Raw genomic sequence first — 21,297 nt, forward strand, 5'->3', positions numbered from 1 at the left:
TCAAAATATTTTAAATTAGCAAATTTATTTTTAAATAGTTACAGTCTGTTATCACCTATCTAGAAAGCCTGTACAAAACTCAGCATAGATATACATACATATATATACATACAAAAAAATATCAAAACTGCTAGACGATTACTGTATACAAAAAATTCTACACTACTGACAGTGTGACTCGCGCTTTTAACACACTCCAATCACAAAATTTATAAAACAAACTAGATACCGCTAATGGAAAGTACTTTAGAATTTCACGTGAGTATATAAGGTTCTACTTATTGCAATAAATCAAAAAAACATGGCACAATTTTGTTAATTTGAGGGATACGAGATCTGAGCAACGGGTGGTCTTAAAAAGAAAATAAGATTTCGTATTCTTCAATTTAAAAAAATACACAAGGTGTAGCCACAAAACTCATAAAAAATGGTGCTTGAAAATAGAAATTGGGAGGGGAAGGTTAGGAAGGTAAAACACCTCACTCTAGGAATGGTTTGAGCTATGTCCGAGGCTGACGAGAGTGATTCTATCTTTTTGTTGTTGTTTTTCTAAGACATACTACTCGAATAATGGATTTAAAAATGCACTTTAACAACATTGAGACATCAATGCTTCTTTACGTAAATCAAACGTCATCATGTAAACCCTAAGTTCTATTGTTTAAAAGCAAGCACAAATGTGGTGCCAGCACCGCAGTAAAAGCTTTAAAAAAATTTCTGTTTTATCATCAGTAGTCGATTCAAATGGCATTTACAAATGAGAATGAGACTGAAATACATCCCTATTTCAAGTACAAAGTGGCCAATTAAGAACCAGAAATTAATTTTTTTTTTATATGATTCGAATGCATTTTTTAAATATGATTTTAGAGGTCAACTTGAAAATTTTAAACTGTATATTTTTGATCCTGGAAATGGTAAGAGCGGACCATTTTACATTCGAATGTGACTTTGACCATGAGCTTGAAGGTCATTTAGAGGTCAAGTTAAAAATTTTAAATGGAACCATATTTTTGACCTCGAATATGGAAAAAAAGGAAATTTTTATGTTCGGTCAAGTCAATTTTTACTAAATGACTCGTTGGATTGCTCAGTCAAAACACTGCAACGTTTGTCCCAATCATTTTTTTGTTTGAGCAGTATTTTCTGATAGCAGGGGGGGTTCCAAATTTTTTGAACATCCTGTATAAAATAAAACTTATTCGTCATACATCTTTAAGAAAATGTTTGGATCTTAATGGCCCCATTTACGCGTTTAAAAAGTATTTGTGGTAAATTAAGTTTCCTTTTTTGCGTAAAAAATTAAATACAATTTCGTAAACGGACTGTTTAACGGATATCATTTGAGCAATATGTTTTACCTGTATGTACGTTGGAAAAAATAAAGGCGTACACGTTTTAAATAAAATATAATTGTCTAATAAGGTCAAATGCTAATATAATTTAATAACGTAAAATATGTAACACTTATTAGCGACTATTTTTCGAAACGGTACTATTTTTGCACAAATATTGAGTATATCGTTGTAATAAAATATTTCAAACACACACTAGTGAAGCACATATTTAAGTATATGAGTAATAATTTTATTTAAATTCATGTTTCGAACATACGTAATATGTTCCTTATAGAATAAAATGAGCATGTTTATTATAAACAAAATTATCTAAAAGTATTGTTGTGTCAAATTGCTTTCATATAATTAAATAAAATAAATAATTTAAATTTTTTAATACAAAATTAGCTAGAATATGTACATAAAAGTAGAAAATGAATTATATGAAAATAATCTAAAAACAAAGATTAGACACTAATTTAGGTTTTTCTTTGGATTGTACAAAATTTATATTTTTCAATTTTAGGTAGTAATTCTATATCAATATTTCAGCTTAACTAATTATTTAATATTCACACATACAAAATAATATATTACAAAAAGACTAGCATATTCTTTATCGTAATTTTCAATGCCACTTTTGTGTATCGTTTTATTTCTCCAAATTCCTTAAGATCCTATTTTACTTTTAATATCGAGAGAAATGGTGAGAGAGTCGGTATTTTTTCATATTTTTTTACACAAAACTGGTATGAAAGCAATAAAAATAATAAAAACTGCTTATTCAAATTTTACATATAAAAAACATTAAATTCATAGGATAAAAGTAATAAATTATCATTGAGCATATAATGCTAAACATAATCTAAACATGGTATCACAGTTCAGTGAAAATAATATAAGGGCATTCAATTGTGATATGTCAATTTTAATTGATTAAATCAATTATTAGTTTAATCGATTCTTAATGTTGTATTCAAATTTGATAGGAATTTTGCAAGTTATCAAGAAAAAAACGTTTGAAAGATACATTTTTTCCTTTCTAGAATCTGCCATCAGCAACATAAAATTCTCGTTTTTTTTTTTTAAACTACATACGAGGGTGCCTTTTATATTTCTGGAATGGAAGATCCTGGTGCTGCCATCTGACAACCAACGTCCCTAAATGTAAAGTTTGACTTTTGTCGGTACACTTACTCAGAACGATTTGACGTACAGGCACCATTTGTGTTGTTTGCGGTGACTTGAAAAATTCGTCTCGGCCAGAAAAAAACAATTAAGTCCCGAACATATCTGTGCGATTATTTTTTACAACTTTCAACGCGGATTATCTCAACAACAGTGCATCGATTAATTTAGTTCAACTTTTGGCAATGAAGCACCATCAAAAACCACTGTATATCGGTGGTATATGGAATTCAATCGTGGCCGTAGTTCGCTCACTGACAAATTTCATGAAGATCGTCCAAAATCGGTTTTTGTTCCAGAAAACATTGATAATGTGAGTGAACTGAATATTGTATTCGTCATGTAATATATCGTGAGATTGAGGCATCCTTGGGCATTAGTGAGACCAGCACTTCTAAGCAAATAGTTGCCTGTTTCTTGAAAAAACCAAACGTGGTAAGGCACACAACCATTTGTTTATCAGAAAAATAAAAGAAACCAACCGCCGAAAATGCATCATTCTTCCCCAGGACAATGCAAACTTACACATCGGCCAAACAAGAGACTTTTTAAGAACTGGAAAAAGTCTATTTGATGAGTTATCCGCCGTACAGCCCTAATTTGGCACCCAATGACTTTTTTTATCCCCGCACCTCAAAAATAAATTACAAGGTCAATGTTTTTCGACGCCTGAAGAAGCAGTTGAAGCGTTCAAAATGCATGTTTTGGAGGTACCTCAATCGGAATGGAAAAAATGCTTTGAAAATTGGTTCAAGAACATGCAAAATTGTATTGATCGTCATGAAGAATATTTTGAAAAAGCCAGACATGTGGTAACTGTTAGTGCCACGTCGGACGGTCAATTCTGAATGATACACAACTATTTATTTGCCAGAAAAATAGAAACCAACCGCCGAAGACGCATCATTCTTCCTCAGAACAATGCGAACTTACACATCGGCCGAACAAGAGACTTTTTAAGAACTGAAGAAGTCTAATTGATGAATTATCCACCATATAGCCCTGATTTGGCACCCAATGACTTTTTTTATCCCCGCTCGTCAAAAATAAATTACAGGGATAATGTTTTTCGACGCATGAAGAAGCGGTTAAAGCGTTCAAAACGCATGTTTTGGAGGTATCTCAATCGGAATGGAAAAAGTGCTTCGAAAATTGGTTCGGGTGCATGCAAAAGATCTTCGTGGAGAATATTTTGAAAAAGCCATAAACGATGATTAATTTTTTTTTTTCCTCTATACCCGAAACATAAAAGGCAATGGAAACAATTACTCATAAAAACACAATTTGACAATGAACATATTTAAAAAACGTACGTCGGATGTGAAAAAAAATGAATATTGAACTTGGATAACGGAGAGGGATAAAACTATTCGCCTTTTTTTTATTATATCGATACGATTCATCGCTTTTAAATCAGTTCGGCGTATTACGTTTTATTAAAATTGAGACATCACAAAAAACAAAAGTCAACAAAGATTTTTGGAAATACTACCACCGCAACGTACGCATAAAACTTGATAAATGCTCGACTTACCTTAAGAGTAAATTATTACATACAGTGGTCCTAACAGTCAAATACATATGTATCGTACGATAAATTAAAAAAATATACGGTCATCTTATCGAAACACCACATTCACCACATCTTTAATGGTATTATTCACTTCATTGATGCATCTTGTATTATCCGTCGTGTTCCTCGAACCGGCCGATCTAAGTTGTCTGGCCTGACTTTCCAGTCGCGTCAGCAGCTCCCGAAACTGAAATTTGGTGTGGGCGGGGACAACATTGTCGGCGTAATCCATGCAAGAGCCGTGCAGCAGTCCGATTTTATCCGAGATCTGTAACCAAGTCGCTGAGGATACCGTGGAATTCGTTTTGATACTATTCAGAGTCGATTCCAAGGCCTGGGAAATTTCTAGAATATTTTCTTTTCCGCTTTTGTCGCTTGAGGACAACTTCGCCTCGTCCTCTGCAGCTTTAGTCTCTATATTGGTCGGTTTTGCCATTATAGGAGGCTTAGAATTATTAGAATTGGGAGTCGCGTATATCGCTGATCCAGTCGGGCGATTTATTATAGGTTTGACAGCCTTTACTGGCGGTTTTGTAGGAATAACGGGTTTATCCTCGTTACTAGGGGGCCAGGGTTTCTTATCGTTTTTGCTAATTTTTTCCATTTTCGCGGAATCATCGGTGTTTTCCCCTGGAGACACTTCGCTCGCCTCTTCATTTTTACTGTTTTTTATTGTTAATTTGGGGCTCAGCTGGATATTTCCGTAATTGTCAGCAGTGTCTTTGGCTTCCCACAATTTTTTCAAACTACTTATGCTACCAGTCGATTTCCTTTTATCGTCGCCTTCGTCGATTTTCAAATTCCCGCTGTCCGAGCTAGCGGTGCTCTCCCGTTTATTGGCCTCGGTTTCGTTGTCTTCATTTCTGATCAAGCCATCCTCGGATTTCTTTTCGCTTTCCACTTTTCGCAGTCTCGACTTAAAGTCGATAATCATAGAAGAATCATTCTCGGCCTTCTCTTTGCTAACGGGCTTCTTCGTGTCGATTTTTTTGAGCTGTGTTATTAGCGTTACGCCATTGCTATCTACTGGCTTCGTTGTCGTTGAAATGTTCCCTTGAGAATTTTTTCGGATCACGTTCTTCGCTACGTCTTTTTCTATGTTTAGGGATTGCGACAGCTCCGTCACTAACTGAGCTACGGGGTCATGGCTTATGCCACTCACAGCCAATAAGGGTTCTAGTGGAGATTCTTTAATATTTTTACTTTTCTGATCGGCTCTCTCTTTTATCTCGGCAACCAGTTTGAGTTCCATTTCCTTCATGACCAGCTTATTCTTGAACACTTTCGAGGTTTTATTGTCGTCTAGAGAGTCGAAGTGATCCGCATCGTCTTCGTCTAAAAATTTAATTTACATTACAAACGGATAAAATCACATTTATTAACGGTAGAATAAAAAATACACTCCTTAGGTGGTAACAAGAACTGTAAAAGAATAGGATCATTTCGCATTTATGTTTAACAAGTATTCGCAATTTTTTCTAAGCAAGAAAAGAGATGCAAAATATATGATGACATAGTTTCCGGAAGATTAAACATTAGAACTATTTTTCTAGCAGCTGTAAAGGCAAATACACAATGGAATCGTTGAATAAAAATGGGTCCTCGTACAATAATGTAACATTTAAAAATAATGTTTTTTAAATATCCATCCTAAATACCTACTAGCTTTTTTGGTTTACATTTTTAAAAATTCTGAATATTAACCATTAACCTCACTTTTAATACTTTTTTTACATATCATATGAGCCTAAACCATCCCCACGGTAAAAATAAGGACCCGGCTCTTCCGCGTCACGTCAGAACGGGTAGCAATCAATAAGAGATCGGAATCAAGAAATTCTCAAGCAAAAAAAAATAAATAAATTGTCATATTTAATAAGTCTTCCCTATTTTATTTCAGAAAAATTGGGTTTATATATTTTAATTTAATTTTATCTCATACTGCCAACGTAAACGTAATGAAATCTTCCAATTCTTCCAAAAAATATGCCATCATTTTCCTCCTTTAACGTTATTTTAGGACTTTTGAAGGTATAATTTCACTTAAGGAAACGACCCTATTGACAAATAGCAAATATTTACGGAAATCTTTTAGCGTTCTCTAAATTTTCTACTCACAATAATTTATTACTTCAAGAACCTACTGATGAATTGTGTACAACAATTAAAAAAAAAGTGCGTGAATGGATGATATTGTGCTCGTAATAGTTTTGTGTTCAGTTGTGGACAATAAAAAGTTTCCATCGTGTATTGTTCAGTGTAAATATGGATTTGAAAGTTTAAACTCCGCGTAATTGCTCTAATTGTTTGCAATATTTTTGGTGTTCTATCTTGCTGTATTTATAAATACCTGCTACAAATAATAATATCAACTAATGAATAATAATACATATTATTATACCGACAACATAGTACTGCTCTGAACAGCACTGGCAAGGCCAAGTGAACTTGCTCGACACCAAACCACAAAATACCATATAAAAAAATTATTTACGACCTAGTGGACCAATACAGGTTTGCTTTGGCGACCAGCACGCCGACGTCGATTCTACATCAGGCAGACTGGTCTACAAATACTCACCGAACTGCTATTCGAGTATAAATTACGAGACGAAATTTTTATAAACATTGTGTGGCCGATTTCATTTTACCCTTTTTTTTCAATACGTTGTTATCCACTATAATTAACATGCATACTTTTTGAGATACAAAAAGTTAAAAATTTGCTTAAAAAATACTTTTTCTGAACAAAATTACATTTTACATTGAATGTAAATTTTTCAGTTTTATCTAGATGCCAAACAAGAGTATGGTGGATGCTTTTATTAAACAAAAATTCATACGTGAAAATGGTTATTTTTTCAGTTTCTGTACATTGTACAACAAAAAAATAGTTCTCTAAAATTTTTTACCTTTCTTTAAGAGGGCTCTATAACAAGTAGGCAACCAGCTATACATTTTTATAGATTTTACTACACAGTTTGTCTAAATATGAATTAATGCACAAATAACAGACTTTCCTCCATTCTAACGCAGATTTTCTATAAAATGGACTTAGTTTGAGACTCAAATTACTTTTTGTTGTAAAGAAATTTGTAATTTGTATCGTAAATTACAAATATCTTTACACTAAAACTTAATTTGAGTTTCAAACCAAGTCCATTTTATAGAAAATCTGTGTTAAAATGGGGGAAAGTCCGTTATTTGCACATTAATTCATATTTAGACAAACTGTGTAATTTTTTAAGAATATTATTTTTCAAATAGTAACGATAACACTAAAATAGTAGAAAAATAGTTGCAACTCTGATCCTTAAATAAATTATAAAAACCAGAGAATGTCCAGCTCTAAATTAAAGTAAATATTATTTGTGGGCGTTATTTGTATTTTAATACTTTTTAAATGAATTCAAAAAAACATTTGTTCCTATTATAATTTAAATAGCTAAATTTTCAACGTTCCGCTACTTTATACCGGAAAGATTTTATTGTCCACTGCTGCACTACTAACAAACTAAACAACTAATTTACACATTAGTTATATTATCGGTTTTTATCAAATCCAATAAGAGTGTTACGTTGCTGCAAAAAATTTAAACATATTGTATCTATCGTTAAAATATTCCAACTTTATACTCACTAGTTTCGGGAAACATCGGAGGTGGGGGTGGAAGGGGCTCCAGCGGCGAACCGACCATAGGAACATCGGAATCAACGCTCATAGGACTCTTACCGTCCTGACTGGGACTAGTGAGAGTAAGGCTCGTCCGTTGAGGGCTCTTCTCCTTAACTTCTTCCTTACCCTCCTTCAGACTGTTAGAACTGTCCGTGCTAGGCTCCCTCTTCTTCAAACTGACTCCAAATCTCGAACTAGCTTCCTCGACGGACGGCTGGAGCGTACTGATATCGCCGCACTCCGCGCTCTCCGGTTCCTTCGAGATTTTCTTAGTCGTTAAGGGGGAAATGGGGATCATCTTTTTCTTAAGCTCCTGCGAGGAGGTCATTATAGAGGTGCTACAGTCGACTTGGTCAACTCCCGGAATGTCGTATTCTTCCGGAGGTGGAGGTAGGTCTGTGGGCGGAGGAGGGAACTCCAGATCTGCCAGCGTGGGTTGGATCGATCTAGAAGGGCTACCTCCCCGAAAACTACTGTTTTGAGATGCTTTGAAAGTTCTTAAACTACTTCGTACATCACTGGTATTATTCCTAGCGATATTCCTATTTCTAGAGAGTTTATTAGACGTCGGAGAACTGGGAGGATGTCCTGCGTTAAAGGAAGTCACTCCGCTAGAAGAGTTGCTCCGGATCATCTGCGGTTGGGTTCTAATATTCGTTCTGGGAGACAGAGACCTGGGAGTGGTTTCCGTCTGCTCTATGGTAGGGTTCGCAGCTTGGGCCGTTTCCTCGTTGGTAGACATACCACTCTGTCGTAGAGATTCCAAGTAGGCCCCTATTCTCGCACCTTTCGGGAGAGTGCCGTATCTACTGATTGCCTTCCTAACGTTTTGCACTTCTAGGGCGGCCACTTGGACCTAAAATTACATTGTAACTAAAATTCTCAATTAAATATATATTTCAAAATTATCTTTAAAATTATTACAATTTTTTTAAAGCACTGTGTTTAGTCTGTGAATTAATGTCAATGACCTCTGACAAAATGCCAAGCTGGCAAAAAACACACGGCCAACGTTAATTCAGTGAAATGAGGATGGCCCAATATGTCACCGCCTCATCTTATTACATTTATCGGATTATCGGTTTATCAGATGTGCTTCAGCAGTTAATTTCACAACTTTTTGCATAAAATATTAAATTCTAGTGAAATGGAAATAGAATTTGTATGATGCAGTGTTGCGTTTTAAATTTTACAACAAAATTTAAAGAAGTACTTATTGCAGTGCTTACCATCGGCGAGTCTTTAGTTTTAGTCTTTTTTCCTCTCTGCTCTAGCCCCCTGTTACCCATGATAGGCGCTCTCTTAAAGGAACCCGTCACGGGTCCAAGATTACTGACGGTGGATACCTCTGGATACGAGTGGGCGCCCGAATCGTCCGTGTCGGGTGTCTGATCTTGAAGGTCACTTTCGCTGTCGCACTTCGTGCCCGCCGTGAGATTTTGAAGCTCTCTAGTCAAACCTGCGAAAGGAGATTAAGCTCTCACGTTCGGAATATAGAAAAACACACACGGTATTCAAGGTAAAGACGTCCATCGTATAGAAAATGGTGAGAAATACAGAAAGGCTCAAATTAGAAAAAAAAATTATCGCTATTGAAATAACCAGCATATTTTTTCTGATATTGTTGTCGGAGTTGCAGCAAAAACAATACTTAGCTGTACTTTCTCGTGAAATTTCATTTTTTGTCTCATTTTCAATTTACTTATATTGGCTGTCCTTGGCACTGCCACTTATAATGCAGACACTACAGAATGTCATGTACTTTGTTAGAATTCAGTGACTTAGTCAGCCACCGACTGTCATTATTTGCACCATTAGTCTAATCAAGAAGTTGAACAGAAAAATACCACCTGGAAACAAAAAATATGGTGAAATAAGAAAAAAATTATAAGAAAGATAGTGTTCTTTTCCTGTGGCGCATAAACGGCGAAGTTAACCTAAAAAATTCATAAAAGTAAAAACAAAACGGTTTTTTGCTAATAAAAAAAACCTTGAAATGCAATCGAAAAAAGTTACATGAAAAAGTTGTAGTTATTAAAAAACCCAATCGATTGCTATATTACTTTTCGAGATATATCGAAAAAAGTAAAAACTCAAAACTGTCAAAACTTTTTGTTTTTGCTGCATCTCTTGCAGATTAAGGTTTTGGAACCTGTTACTTTTTCGAGTTATATCGATTTTTCGAAAATCGGGCTCTTCTTGCTTGACGAATAGTCGTAGAGAAATTATTTTTTTTTCCTTAAGAGTTATACTTTCATGGTAAAAATTAGTGATAACGATTTTATTCATTTCAAGTGTCCAAAAACGAAAAAAGTTAAAATTTTTTGGTCGCGTTTTTCTTGAACATCTTTTTCGGTTTTCATTTCTCGATAATGTCTCATTACAGGAATCGATTGCTGGCATTTTTACACGAATTTAAAAATAAAACCGTTGGTCTACGATCTTCTGGAGCCGAGATAATTTTTTTTTCAAAAAATTCCACAGGCCACTATTTAAGTGCTACAGCGTCCATTCATACGAGATTGAATTTGAAGACATATTTTCAATAAAAAAATACTGTGGTTCATTTTAGCCACTTGTGCATTTTGAATTGTGTGGAATTTTTTGAAAAAAAAAGAAATTTCTCGGCTCCAGAAGGTTGCAGAGCAACGTTCCTTTTTTAAATTCGCGTAAAAATGTCAGCAATCGATTCCTGTAATAGACATTATCGAGACATGAAAATGGAAGATGTTCAAGAAAAACGCGACCAAAAATTTTGTACTTTTTTCAGTCATTTTTGGACACTTGAAATTAATAAAATCGTTATTACTCTTTTTTACCATGAATTCATTTCTCTACCACTATTCGTCTAGCAAAAAGAGCCGATTTTCGAAATGACCCTTTTTTCGAAAAATCGATATAACTCGAAATTTTTTTAATATTTTTTAATTTTAAGTTATTTTTTTTGCTTGTCGAGGGCTACATTTACAGTAAATAACAAGTTTCAAAACCTTAATTTGCAAGAGATAACAGCAAAAACAAAAAAAGTCGATTTTTGACGGTTTTGACGAAGTAATATACATATTTAAAAATACGAATTGATAGGTTTTTTTTAGTAACTACAACTTTCTCATTTAACGTTTTTCGATTGGAGTTCGTTTTTTTTTATTAGCGAAAAACCGTTTTTTTGACTTTTATGAATTTTTTAGGTTAACTTCGCCGTTTATGCGCCACAGGAAAAAGACATCATCTTTCTTAGAATTTTTTTCCTATATCACCATATTTTTTGTTTCCAGGTGGTATTTTTTGTAAATTTAACATTAGGCAGTGACAGATTGATTGTACTACATTACTTATTAATTAAAGTCATCGTTTATTAATCGCAGCTGTGCAACAGTTTAGGGAACTAGGTCGATTACTGTTAACATAGTACGAAAAGATTTAGTGTAGTTGAAGCATACCTCGCCCGTAATTAACATCAAAATGAATTATCCAGAATTATCGGAGAAAGTCGAGGACCGATATTTTTTTGACGAAAGTGAACATGAAACAATTGAACATGCACAGATCGGTAGCAATGTAATTCCAACAATAGAAACACAACATATTCCATTTCTTGACCGATTCGACTGTCGCTTCAGAGAATAGAGCATGTATGTACATTGAGACATATGACCGATATATCGGACGTCAGCCTGCAAACAGTCACATCCCAGGATGAGTGATCCTGTTGCTATGGGCATAGACATAGAAAAATTGATTGACGAAGTGCAAAAGTGTCATATTTTACTCAATACCTCCTGCAAAAACACAGTGACAAAAATAATAAGAGAAATGAATGGGATGAAGTATATGTTGATCTAATGTGAGTGTATCGGACAAAAAACTTGATCGTACTTTTATTTTTTTTTTATTTGATCCACTCTGTATCTTTCTCGATAGACGTCTTCACCTTGGACACTGCATACTTGGCAGGCAGTAGTTTCAGCGATTAGTAAGTAAAAAAAAAATGCTATTAGTACAAGCTCGATATTATGAAATTTAGGCATGATGTAAGTTGAGATTTGTTAGTCCTATTAGATTTAAAACCTACATATTCCCACAATATTTTCAGATTCATCACCGACAAAGGTTCGCGATGAAAACCCGGGTACCTACTACTCGCATTCCCCCTATACAGAAAAGGCGGTTAAACAAGATAAGTCCATGCCTCATTAGGGCCAGATTCATGCCTAAATCGTCTCTTAACAAATACCTTTAAATCTTTTTTTAATACCGTTTAAGTCGGTTCCCTCTTCGCAGACGTTGTCGCCTTGTCCCTGGTCGTCGCACGTACTGTCACGAAAGGAGCTGCAAGAAGACAGCAAGCTGCAACCAGAAGTCAATAAATCGTTATCACACAGAGGTTAGGGATTAGTAATATTAAATGTATGTATGTATTAGGTGTTAGCACGTAGCTCCGAAAAGATTAATTAAACTCTTATCGTTGGATAAAAATTTGTTCATGAAATAAACCGGAATAGTAAATGTTTCCTGATAGATCGTTACGGGAAACGTCTATAACAGATTTTTGTAAAAAAAAATATTCGTACAAGCCATAAGATTTAGGCTTTTACAAATCAATATTAGCAAGAGCAATATGGAATTTAATTTTTTTTGCTTATTTCAGTTCAAAGTTATATTTACAGCCCTTCTATGCTTCTAGGTTTATAAAAAGTCATTTTAAAATTATTTAAGAGGGCTCTATAACAAATAGGCAACCAGCAATACAATTTTATAGATTTTATTACAGTTTGTCTAAATATGAATTAATGCACAAATAATAGACTTTCCCCCATTCTAACGCAGATTTTCTATAAAATGGAATTAGTTTGTAACTCAAATTACTTTTTGGTGTAAAGAAATTTGTAATTTACTTGTTCAAATGCGGTAAATTACAAATTTCTTCACAACAAAAAGTAATTTAAGTTTCAAACTAAGTCCATTTTATAGAAAATCTACGTTAGAATAGAGGAAAGTCTGTTATTTGTGCATTAATTAATATTTACACAAACTGTGTAGTAAAATCTATAAAAATTTATTGCTGGTTGCCTATTTGCTATAGAGTCCTTTTAAACAAATGGTAAGAAACAAAACTTATTTAAAATTACATCAAATTGAACCAATGATATTTCATTACAAATCAAAATTTACATTTAATCATAAGAAAACAGACTAACCTTGTTCGTTTTGGAGGAGCAGGTGCAGTTTTTCCTCTTTTGTTCGTCGTTCTTCGCATCTGCACCATGCTATTTTTGCAACCTCCTGTGAATGTTGATAGCTTGGTAGAACTCACATTAATATTATCTAGAAAGGAAGAAAGGCCATTTTTTTTCAAAACAACGTAAATCGCCTTATCTCAAACAAGTTACAACTTACAATAAACATTTTATTTTTGCATAATATACAATTCCGAATTTTTTTTGCTTAAAAATTCAAATACAGGTATTCAGAACTTATCCAAAAAAAAAATTCTCTTACAAATACAAATGATTTAAAAATACACTTCTGCACGGTACTGGAAACTGGTCCACTGTAAAACCCGACTAAAAAATAAACGGACAAAAAATGTTAAGAATTTCTTTTCATCTCCGGAATGTCTGCAAACTTTTCCCTTTCAGCCCCACTTTCATCGAAAAAGTTCTTGTCCACCTCGAAATGGTCCAACAAGTCACGACAAGCAGCGACACGAGCTTTTGAACAGAAGTCAACAAACGGGAGACAACGAGTGACCGCAAAATCTGCCTGTTTTTGAGACTTTGACATAGGCGACAGGAAAAATCCTAAAAATATTTTAAAAATATTCAAAAACTCGTCATGAAAAATGAAAATGAGCATCTTATTCGAAAATTTTCGAAAAAGACCCTTATTTTGAGGTTGAAAAGACAAAAAAAGTGAATCAACAGTTGTAAAACCCCAAATATTTCTATGTTGTTATCAAAATAATATTTTTTCACATTATTTACAATTTGTGTATATTTGGGAGATGATTTTACCCCTTGAGAGGGATGATTATTTTTTAAAATGATTGATAACGTATGGGAGTATCTGTGTATAAATTATTCTAATGAATGTATTTCGAAACATTATTTTTTCATGCATTATAATTATTTTATGTACTTTGAAGTCGATGGTTGAACTTAGGGGTGGTTTTACCCTCATTTAGGGGTACTTTCCTTCAGATCTAGTGATTGTGGGTTAACGGTTCAATTATCACGTATAAAAGAAAAAGAAAAGAATTTTTAATATATTTTTTGCATTTTTAGGCGTTTAGGGGATGATTTCACCCCTTTAGGGATATTATGGGTTGATTTTCAATCCGGACAAGACCGTATCAAATATGAAATTAGATATTTTCACGTTCATATTATTTTGATAACAAAATAGAAATATTTGGGGTTTTACAACTGTTGATGATTCTTAATTTGTTCACTTTTTTTGTCTTTTCAACCCCGAAATAAGGGCGATTTTCGAAAATTTTCGAAAAACTGAGTGATGCTCATTTTCATTTTTCATGACGAGTATTTGGATATTTTTAGGATTTTCCCTGTTGCCTCTGTCATAGTCTCAAAAACAGGTGGAAAAATGGCTTTTTTTTCGGTCACTCTTTCACTGCGATTCATCTCATTTGCAAATTTTCGGCTAAAATGCATTGCATTGAGCTCCACGAAAGACCAGATAATTCAGCAAGTTAGGACGCTTCTATCCTTGTACACAAACGCCCAAATTTTTTCCAAGTTTTCATCAGTTCTGAAAGTGCGAGGCCGACCCGGGCATTGAATGTCTTCGATCGACATGTCGCTGCGTTTGGATCGCGAATACCGCTCAAACACTTGAATTCTTTATAAACTGTAGACAACATATCAACTGTGTCCGATGCACTTTTACCGAGCAGAAAACAAATTTGCAATGCAACACGCTGTTCTGGAATATCACCATTTTAAAAAATCGATAGTCATCGCACGAAAACTATTTCAGGAGGGACCCATCTAGCGGGAGAAACCCGAACTACAAGAGCGGCACGTACAGCGAATTTCGTCTAGTTATTTTTGGATCCCCCTCCATAGTTTCACAAAATATTTACCTGCAGAAGACTGTTCTGAAACCCCGACTAATCCATGTATGTTCCCCGTACTCCCCGAGTGGGACTTCTTGTAGGACATATGTGGAGTTCCCATCGGAACCGGTGGCGCCTCATTCCCTTGCAACTGTTTTTCTACTTCTGCCGAAAACAAACGATTTCAGTACTAAAAACCTAATTCGCAAATCGATCAACTTACCTTCGGTGATACTAGATTCCTGAAACATATTCTCAAGGGCATGATGGATCTCTTTAAACATGGGCCTGTCGTTGGCGTTCCACTGCCAGCACTGCCTCATCAACTCGTAGATCTTCGGAGGACACCCAGGCGGACACTCCATCCTATATCCCTTCTCCAACATGTGATACACATCCGTCAGGTCCACGCCGGGGTACGGGGACATGCCGTAAGTCGCGATCTCCCACAGCAAAATACCGAAAGCCCACACGTCCGACTTTGTAGAAAACTTATTGTAAGCTAAACCCTCGGGGGCGGTCCATTTAATCGGGAATTTGGCGCCCGCGTGAGCAGTGTACGTGTCGTCCCTCATTAACCTAGCCAATCCGAAATCGGCCACTTTGACCAAGTGGTTTTCGCCCACCAGGCAGTTCCGCGCCGCCAAATCCCTGTGAATGAAACACCTGCTTTCCAGATAGCTCATTCCGCTGGCTATCTGCGTTGCGATATACATAAGTACGACGGCGTTAATTTGTTCCTTGTTTCCGTTGCGTAGGTAGTCCAGTAGGTTGCCTTTGCTCATGAACTCCGTTATAATGTAAAATGGCGGTTCCCTGGTGCAAACGCCCATTAACTGTACCAAGTTCGGGTGTTTCATTTCTTTCATGATGGCCGCCTCCTCGAGGAAGTCTTTTAAAGCCATGGTGTCCTCTTTCAGTGTTTTTACAGCCACCGTCTTGTTGTACCTTAAAAAAAATTTAAATATTTGTTAAACCCATTTCAAGTTTATAATCAAGTATTTGCTACTATATTTTTAAAGCACTGTGTTTAGTTTGCGAATCTTAGTGCCAATGACCTCTAATATTGACTTAATTCAATAATCCCCCATACTTCCCAGTATTCCAAATCGGTATATAACCAAATTTTTATGTAAAATGTACAACTATAAATATTAGCTTGAAAAAAAGACTAATAATTATACCACTCAAAAATTTACCTTATCCAAATCGCCTCGTACACATCTCCGTACTGTCCTCCGCCTAACTTATGTTTCATGACGATATCAGTCCTGTTAATCTCCCATTCGTCAGGCTCGGGGCTAAGAGGGAACACGGTCGGTTTGTTATGTTTCGGCGCAGGGTACAATAACTGTGTTATCAACCCATCTGACAACATCGAATGATGGTGAACCAATTCGGCGAGAGTGTTGAACTTACTCTCGGCAGTTACGTACACCTTGCCCTCGGTGTCTTCGTTGATTCTGTAATGGTAGACCCGCCCTTCGTATCTTAGAGAGATGCTCCGTTGACCCGGGCTGCTCTCCGATTCTCTCACTAAGAAACTTCCGTTGATTCCTTAAAAGAAAGTGGTAATATGATTATGACAGAATAGTTCCGGTAAGTGTGATTACCTGAGCTAAGTAAATATTCTGCCGCGTTTCTAGATATTGGTCCATGGTACCAGGAATGTTTTTCTAGCGAATTCACTGGGGTAACGTAATTCGATGGCACCCATCCTACTTGGTTCGACGAGGAGTGTGCCTCGCACCATTCCCCGCTTTTATTGTAACTTAATATCCTAACTTGTTCACCTTTAAAAGGAAGTACTTCGTTTTAACTGAGAAATCGTGCTGTATTTATTGTAAATATCAATATTTGCCAAAGCATTTCATTATACATATAGTAATGTAAAAATAGTGTTTTTATGTTTTTCTCTCATTAAAAAAGCTCATATTAAATAGATATAAAGGTTATTAAAGACATTATTAGGGTGTTTCCGAATAATGTACTATGTATTCTAAGAGGAATAGAATTAGAAAATAAGGATTTTTTTCTCCTTTGATCGTGGATTGTTATTTTTTTGTAAAGAAAACATCGTTTTTTCTACTGGTTTTAGATGATCTTTAAGTTCCTTAAAAAAAGCTTTAACTTTTTGTTTTCTTGAAACTTCAGATTTACTCTGTGTTAAGTTTAACATAATGTATCTTGAAATCCAAAGATAATAGATCCATAAATCATAGGAAACATTTTCCAATTTTTTTATGTTCTATTACTTCTTTATGCTATGTTAATCTGAAACACCCTGTAGATTGTTTTAAGAATGTTTTAATCTTGAATAATGAAAAATTTAGAATTCAAATGCCAATGAGTTAAGCTTTGTGACGACATCGAATGTGTGAGTGACAATTTACAACATAGAATTGCATATTTGTCGATTATATCTCAGCGCCATAAAAAACAACATAAAATTAACTACTGGCAACTGGAAGTATGAAAACTGTCACTGTATTTGCTCATTCTAAAGTACATATCAGCATAAATTTATTACCGCAGGATAATAATTATTAATAACACATTTTGATAATGTTTTTGTTGCATAGCTTACCTAAATATTTCTCCGTAATAATTATTATTTTGCAATATCCCAAACAGTCTTAGTAATTTTTAACGATATATTTATTTTTTCTATACCTATTCATGTTTCTATAAATGTATGATTTTTCGTTGGACAGAAATAGTTTTTTAAAAACCAGCCTTGATCGCCCCTTTTGGCCAAGAGTTATTTTTTTTTCACAAGAGACAAAACCAAAGAGAAAAAAACTAAAGTTTTGTCACAAATAAATATAAATAAATAAATTCCTTCATTATAAAACATATTGATTGATTGATGACAAACATTTCTATATAATCATTTTTTTCAATCAATAGCAATTACCTACATTAATCATCAGTATAACATTTAAACTTATAATTTTTAATATACTACAATATATGAGTAAATATGAGATATGAGAATCCTAAATATTTCTGTTTACCTACTGCACAAGTCAAGACCTTTTTTTTAATAAAAAATTTTGCAGCGGTTATATATATCTTCAACAAAAAAACTAAAACAGTTCCACAACTTTACCTTTTTTCAGACTAAGTTGGTTCTCGCCACCTGCTTGGAAGTCATAAAGTGCTACGAATAATTGGGGGTCGTCCTCCTCCTGTGCTAAGAGATTTTCCTTGGACGTCCATCGATTGGCAGTCTCGAGAGACATGGGTGTAGAGGGCGCGCCAGAGGTAGACGAGCTGGAAAGGGTGCCCAGGGTTCCTCCGGAACCAAGCGTGTTCGTGTTAATCGCTCCAGGGGCTTCGGAATCGGGCAGATTGGGTATGTGGGGAAGGGGCCTGCTCTGAAGCAATGCTTCTGCAAAAAAAAAAAACAGATTTTACTTCAAATTTAAGGGTACGATAGGTACAAGGTGTTGATGAAATGAATACATGATGAAAATTAAATTTTGTCAAAAAATGCAATGGCAATTCAAGATTTAACTGTTACTAAAATGCGTTGATCTGGAGAAATATGGATTTTATTACAGTTATCCGTTACATATTTTGAGCCATTCATTTATTTCGAAAACGATATGACAAAACAAAGCGCAACAACACATGAACCAACTACTCTTGCAATATTTTTATTATTTCAGCTTCACTCACCACATGAACTGTTATTTCTCAACTAAAAATCACTCTTTATCAAATGGCATTATTTAAATAGTAATATAATTAACTTTCAAATGGAGCTGATATCTTATCTAGGTCTTCAACTGTAATTTCCTTTCTTTGGATCGAGCAACAAAGACAACAAAAGAGTTTCTTGGAAGGGAATAATATATTAAATGGATTTATTCATTCAGAATTACTTGGAAAATGAAATATGCGACCATAAATGTAGAAAAAAAAGAGCCTGTAATTTGAAAACAAAAATTGTACATGTACCTATAGATAGTATTTGCACTAAGAAATTATATTTAATATTAAAACATTTTGATTATTGATTAAATTAAGTGTGAAAAAAGAAATAACAACTGTCTAGCAAACCTTATCTAACCAGATATCTACAATTATTAAATTTGATTTTAATGATATAGGACATTCGTAAAATAAGTGAAAATGAAATGCCTCTAATTGAAACATCCCTACAAAGTTACAGGGTTTTTTTAAACCAACCCAAGTCAAATTAAACTGAGAAAAACCAAATTTGGTGCAACAAAATCACCAACCATTAATTTAATTGTTTTCTGTTTAACAAGAGGATTAAATAACATACTCTTATAATTTTCTTACCATTTTTTTATCTTTACAAATTTCGAATACAAAAAAAGTTCATCAAATAATCTTTTTTGTACAGAAATGTTTTTGTCCCTATAATAAGAGATCATAAAAATTTAACGTTTAGATTTTTACTAATCTGGAGTTACACTTTATCGTAAATGTACCTACTCAAAAATTCCATAAAAAAATGTATTTAAGACTTTAATTTCTACTTACTTTTGATGAACTCGGACGTAAATATAATAACAATAATTCAGTTTTAACCATCAAAAAATAAAACAACTATTTTTTACTCCCGATTTTGGTTTAACTCTCTTTGTCAAAGAATAAACTCTAGAACCAAGACTATGTTTCACATCAGCACAGTAAGCGCACGTATTTCCAGTGTCGGGTAGACACTTCTTTCAGGAAGTTGACCCGGTGAAGTAAACTTAATTCCTGATAAGAACGAATGAATTACAATGTTCGTGCTGTGGTAAACAACGGAAGCAAACCTAAAACAGAAGTACATATGTAAACCAAAACAGAGTATGCACTCGTCTAGCCTGCGGCTCCCGATGTATCCCCCAGGTTTCAAAGCAAACATAGGAAGTATCATTTAGATACTTTATTAGTATGCTGAGTGACTCACACAAGCAGATGAGTGTCTGCTGATTAATATTTTGGGATTTGTTGGGTACCTTAAACAAGGTTAAGTGGTGTAGGTCAGATAATGCGCCAGAGAAAGTGTATTAGTAAAGTGATGTACGAATTTATTTGCGACATGATGTTTAGATAACCTTATTTGTTTGGGTAAACTAGGTAGTAAATAAAAATTAAACAAACAAACTCCTGTACTACAAGCAATCGTTTTCAGTATTTTGTTTATATAAAATTGTTTCCAATACATTAAACGTCTGAAAATTGTTATTTTTTTGCCGTAAACATGGAAAAATTAAGAGCAAATAATTGCACCATTGAATAAAGACATAAACAAAGTGCTGTTAATTAATTTTATTAGTGCCATCAATCGCTTAAGATAACAAATTGTACATTTAATTAAACAATCTCGGGATTTAATTAAATCACAAATGGAAGGCAATTATAATTTGAAACGATGTTAACATGCTAGTGCAACTAATTTGAAAGACGTTGCATTTTCTAACGTAAGAGAAACCTACTGTCTTATTATTTATTTATGGGAAAAGTTTTGTCTTTTTTTCTGTTTGTTTGGGTATTTTGACAATAGTGACATTAAATGTAAAAAATAATTAGTCACGCATGTTTATTTTATTTATTTGCTTTTTCCAGTGTAAAGTTTTCGGTTAGGCAAAATATTTCTATAAAACAACCACTGACTTTTCCTGCAAGAATTGACTGAAGTCATTTTTATCAATTCAGTTTCAGAGGTAGAAAAATACACCAATACACAGAGAAAATGAACAGAAATCTTTGTAAAACAAATTGACTTCTTTTTTAAATATTTTGGGTTATACATGTACAAATGAGATTCACGCAGTCAAGTGTCATTGTATTGTGGGCAGACACTAGACACAAAAAGAATTATTCGCCGAGACGTTGCAGAAGGAATGCGCAACTTCCTTGAAGTATTCACGGTGAACGTTCACGTAAATATACTGAGAGGCGTGTCTCAAGGATACTCCTCAAGAAAATCAAACAACCGTTCCATTGTCATAAGAATTCCTCTATGTCTGTAAAAACACGCCACTGAAATTTTAAGATGATCTTGTTCGTTAAAATCTCATTTTAATTAACATTTGAATGCTAACTGTCATACACTTTAGCTGTAACTCTGTCTATATCAAAAATTGTATGGGGTAAAGTAAATATTTAACCTTTCCTAATAAATTTTTAGGTTTTAAAACACATGAAGATACACCACAACACCAAACAACAGCTCAGATACCAGCACGTGTCGAGCAGATTCCAAATAGCCAAAATTCTGAAAGACCAAAAGTCCAAACCCTAAGGCGAAGATCGCTGCGGGACCTCTGCGGTACCACCATAGGAGGTGTACGAACGTCGACCTTGACACGCATTGTATTATATGCAATCATCTAATCATTTTAAATTTATTGTTAATAATAAATCCACAAATTCCAACAATTGTTGAAAATGTTTCAAGCTCACCGCTTGAGGTCTAGAT

General features: G+C 34.3%; 1 protein-coding gene across 7 annotated transcripts in view; it reads right to left on the reverse strand.

Moving 5' to 3' along the window:
- Positions 1-18: 18 nt before the first annotated feature.
- Positions 19-21,297, reverse strand: part of LOC108909880 (tyrosine-protein kinase Abl) — a 49,776-nt gene continuing 28,497 nt past the window's right edge. For 3 of the 7 annotated variants that reach the window (XM_018714324.1, XM_018714320.1, XM_023454517.1), the window contains 10 exons: positions 17,962-18,243; positions 16,463-16,642; positions 16,049-16,406; positions 15,073-15,797; positions 14,877-15,014; positions 12,973-13,099; positions 12,009-12,121; positions 9,004-9,233; positions 7,739-8,630; positions 19-5,433 (listed from right to left, as the gene is read on the reverse strand). In XM_018714324.1, coding sequence (XP_018569840.1) covers positions 4,145-5,433; positions 7,739-8,630; positions 9,004-9,233; positions 12,009-12,121; positions 12,973-13,099; positions 14,877-15,014; positions 15,073-15,797; positions 16,049-16,406; positions 16,463-16,642; positions 17,962-18,243 — 4,334 coding nt within the window. In that variant the 3' untranslated portion in view covers positions 19-4,144. Of the gene's footprint in view, positions 5,434-7,530; positions 7,681-7,738; positions 8,631-9,003; positions 9,234-12,008; positions 12,122-12,972; positions 13,100-14,876; positions 15,015-15,072; positions 15,798-16,048; positions 16,407-16,462; positions 16,643-17,961; positions 18,244-21,297 lie in introns of those variants that run through there. The other 4 variants (XM_018714325.1, XM_018714323.1, XM_018714321.1 and 1 more) reach the window with 3 other exon arrangements.

This window comes from Anoplophora glabripennis, unplaced genomic scaffold (genome assembly GCF_000390285.2).
Source record: "Anoplophora glabripennis isolate ALB-LARVAE unplaced genomic scaffold, Agla_2.0 scaffold28, whole genome shotgun sequence".
In the NCBI taxonomy this organism is placed as follows: Eukaryota; Metazoa; Arthropoda; class Insecta; order Coleoptera; family Cerambycidae; genus Anoplophora; species Anoplophora glabripennis.